At 33.7% G+C, this 3,405-nt stretch overlaps 1 protein-coding gene across 1 annotated transcript; it reads left to right on the forward strand.

The window, feature by feature from the left end:
* The first annotated feature begins 1,308 nt into the window (after positions 1-1,308).
* Positions 1,309-2,550, forward strand: LOC136971448 (piggyBac transposable element-derived protein 4-like). Its single transcript, XM_067265904.1, has one exon. It carries the CDS (start codon positions 1,309-1,311, stop codon positions 2,548-2,550), a length of 1,242 nt encoding a protein of 413 aa, XP_067122005.1.
* Positions 2,551-3,405: the final 855 nt, after the last annotated feature.

Below are 3,405 nucleotides of genomic sequence, written 5' to 3' on the forward strand. Positions count from 1 at the left end.
ACCATGCTTTTTGAGCTGTAATTGATAGATTATAGCTAATTGACAATCCTTCAACGAATAAGCATCGATTCGAGTTTGTGGGTTGGGAATTTTCATGCTAAAAGCCATGCCTTCTTGGAGATACTTTGTCAGCTACAAACATATACAAACAATCATAAATCATTACTCTCATTTATTTTTATTCGAGTTTAATAAATTTATATGTATATTCATACTGTTTTACGTATGTAAACGTTTTTTTCAGAATCATCCAGCCACAGGTCTTTCTAAAAAACAAAGTAATTCCGGTTTATTGTGGTACTTCCGTAATACATAAAAAATAATACATGTATAGTCGTTCATATAATAAGGTAATAATCGCTTATTATAGTGCTCTGTTATTATAATAGTATAAATAACATGAACAAAATCAAATATACACCACGATGCACAAATGTGTGTTGACCTACTTTTACAAATTCAACCGCCCCCCCAAACTAATCGCGTTGTAAACTATAGGCCATATTCTATCTCTACGTCGGTTTAGAAAGCTGCAGGTTTTTTTTTTTGAGAAAATATACCTGTCTATGTAACATATAACAGATTGATCGAATGTTTATACAAAAAAGTTTTTTGATTTTTTCAAGTCTTGAATTTTATAAATTTTTGTAAACATACATAGTTAACAATCATAAACGGTGATATGTTATTCCTATTTCTGTAAAATTATTTATGTATAAAAGCATTTAGAAAGAACTTCCAAACACCTGCATGTAATTATCAATTCTCAGGTGGAGAACGTGTAATAAAAATTTGCTAAATGGAAATGTATATTGTACTGTAAGTACAAAAGTTTCCGATACCGGGGTTCTCGAATGTTATAATTTATGACTGCAATAAATAATGTCTAAGAATTTCTAGGAACAAACATGTCTCTTTGTTCTTCTTTCGAATGCTTCGAGAAATTCTCACTCGTTGTCTTACTTTCTAGTAGACAGTTATCTTTTGGTTCTTGTGGGCTCTTAGAAGCTAGATAAAATTTATCCAGAAATTCTCAAGTAAGTTTATAAGAAATATAATATTTCCGGAGAATAATAATAATTGTTTTATTTCACGTTAGATGAATATAACGGGTTTTTAGATAATTTTTTTCTTTTTGCTAGATATTTAGAAAATCGATATTATCTGATCTGTTCTGACTAATTATATTTCGCTATTTTATCAAGTAAGTTTATAAGAAATATAATATTTCCAGAGAATAATAATAATTGTTTTATTACGCGTTAGATAAATATAACGAGCTTTTAGAGGATTTTTATTCTTGGCAGAATGTCATCGGAATCTGATTTCAATTATTCCCAGCTATCTGATAGCATGTCAGATAGCTATGGCAGCGAAAGCGAGGTGTCCGAGAATGATGACAGTGGAGACAACACCTCCAGAACTTGGTGTGATGTCAGCATCGATAACCCTCCTCCAGCTCCTCCGCGATTTCCCTTTCAGGGAACTCCAGGATGCCATTTCACTGTGAATAATTTCTTCGACCCTCTCGCGTATTTTTTGTTGTTTTTTGATTTGGATATTATGACTTCAATAGTAACGGAAACAAACCGCTTCTCAATGCAACAGGCACGGGCATCAACAGATACGTGGGAGTTAGTATCCATGGAAGAAATGTTTATATTTCTAACAATATGCATAATGGAAGGCATTTTGCACAAACCGGATGAAAAAATGAATTGGTCCAGGAATGAACTGTTTATAACTCCTTCATTTGGCAAACTAATGACAAAAAAAAGATTTCTAAGCATAAAAAAGTATTTACATTTCTCTAACACAGACACATTCGACCCGGAAACTCACCCAAACCCAAAACTAAACAAAATTTGGCCAATAATTGAAAAGTTACATTTTAAATTCTCTTCTCTCTACACACCAGAAGAAAACATAACTGTTGACGAGAGCCTGCTCTTGTACAAAGGCCGTCTTTCATGGAAGCAGTACATTCCTAGCAAACGAGCACGTTTCGGTATAAAATTTTACAACTTGTGCGAATCTTCCTCGGGGTACTTATGGAATTTTATAATTTATACAGGCAAAGGCACGATACTAAATGAAAAATACAAAGATATGCCGCTAACGACCCAAATCGTGCTTACTTTGATAGACCCGTTGTTAGGCAAAGGATACTGCCTAACAACAGATAACTACTATACCTCGCCACAGTTAGCGGATCATCTAGTAAGTTGCCAGACTGATTTTTGTGGAACGCTCCGCGTAACAAGAAGAGACGTTCCAAACGAAATTCAAAGCAAAAAATTGAAGAAAGGGGAGACTGTGGCAATGAAGAGGGGAAAAGTATTAATCCAAAAATGGCAGGATAAAAGAACTGTTACAATGCTCTCTACATTCCACAGTCCAAAAATGATTAATACAAAAACTCGGAGCGGAATAGAAATAATAAAACCGGAATGTGTCCTTGATTATAATCAGAGAATGGGAGGTGTTGATCTTTTAGATCAACATCTCCATGATTATCCTGTGACGAGGAAGAGGCAAAAAATACTATAAAAAAATATTTTTTCAAATGTTGGACCTTTCGATATACAACGCACACGTTTTATATAAAAAAAATGGTGGGGAAAAAAATCCTTTATTATTTCGAATGAATTTAGTAGAGCGCCTTGTAATGACTTATCACACCCAAAGGATGATCAGCCAACATAGTCGGTCGAGGACTCCAGGTCCTCTTAGACTAGTTGAAAGGCATTTCCCGGCGTTTATTCCGCCAACAGAGAAAAAAGCCAACCCCACAAGATGCTGTGCTGTATGTTGCAACAGACGCGACCACCGGGGGAAAAAAATACGTAAAGAAACACGGTATTGGTGCCCAAAATGTGAGGTTGCACTATGTCCTGCACCGTGTTTTGAGATCTATCATACGAAATTACATTTTTAATTTATGTATAAGTCAAATTTTCAATTTTTTATATTCTTTTCATCTTTTTTCTATTGTATTTTCTTTTTTATATTATATTATTGTATTTTTATGATTCAATTTTTGTATTTTTATCATTGTATCTTTTATATATTATTTTAAAATATCTTTTATGTCATCAAATTTATTTTTATTTTATGTTTTGTCATGTTTTATTTTTTAAATTATTTTTAACCTACTTTACCCACGAACGGCAGCTTCCCAGCAAATCACGAAACCTATACGGTGAAGCCGACATTGCAGGATGGGATGCCCCTGTAAAGTTGGCTATCGCCAGGGAAAGACACCGTTTAGGAACCATCCGAGGCGCGAACACAAAAACTGGTTAAAACTTTGTTTTAAATTAAAATGAACTTTTTGGCTTTAATATTTAATAACAAGTTAAATTTTCAAGCGTTTTTTTCCCGAAACAGGACACTAAATCGGTT

Source organism: Centruroides vittatus, unplaced genomic scaffold, assembly GCF_030686945.1.
Source record: "Centruroides vittatus isolate TY-2023 unplaced genomic scaffold, ASM3068694v2 contig_2544, whole genome shotgun sequence".
NCBI lineage: Eukaryota > Metazoa > Arthropoda > Arachnida > Scorpiones > Buthidae > Centruroides > Centruroides vittatus.

Bases quoted from the DNA above. Each gene is read 5' to 3' on its own strand.
- LOC136971448 (XM_067265904.1), top strand. From the start codon at position 1,309: ATGTCATCGGAATCTGATTTCAATTATTCCCAGCTATCTGATAGCATG.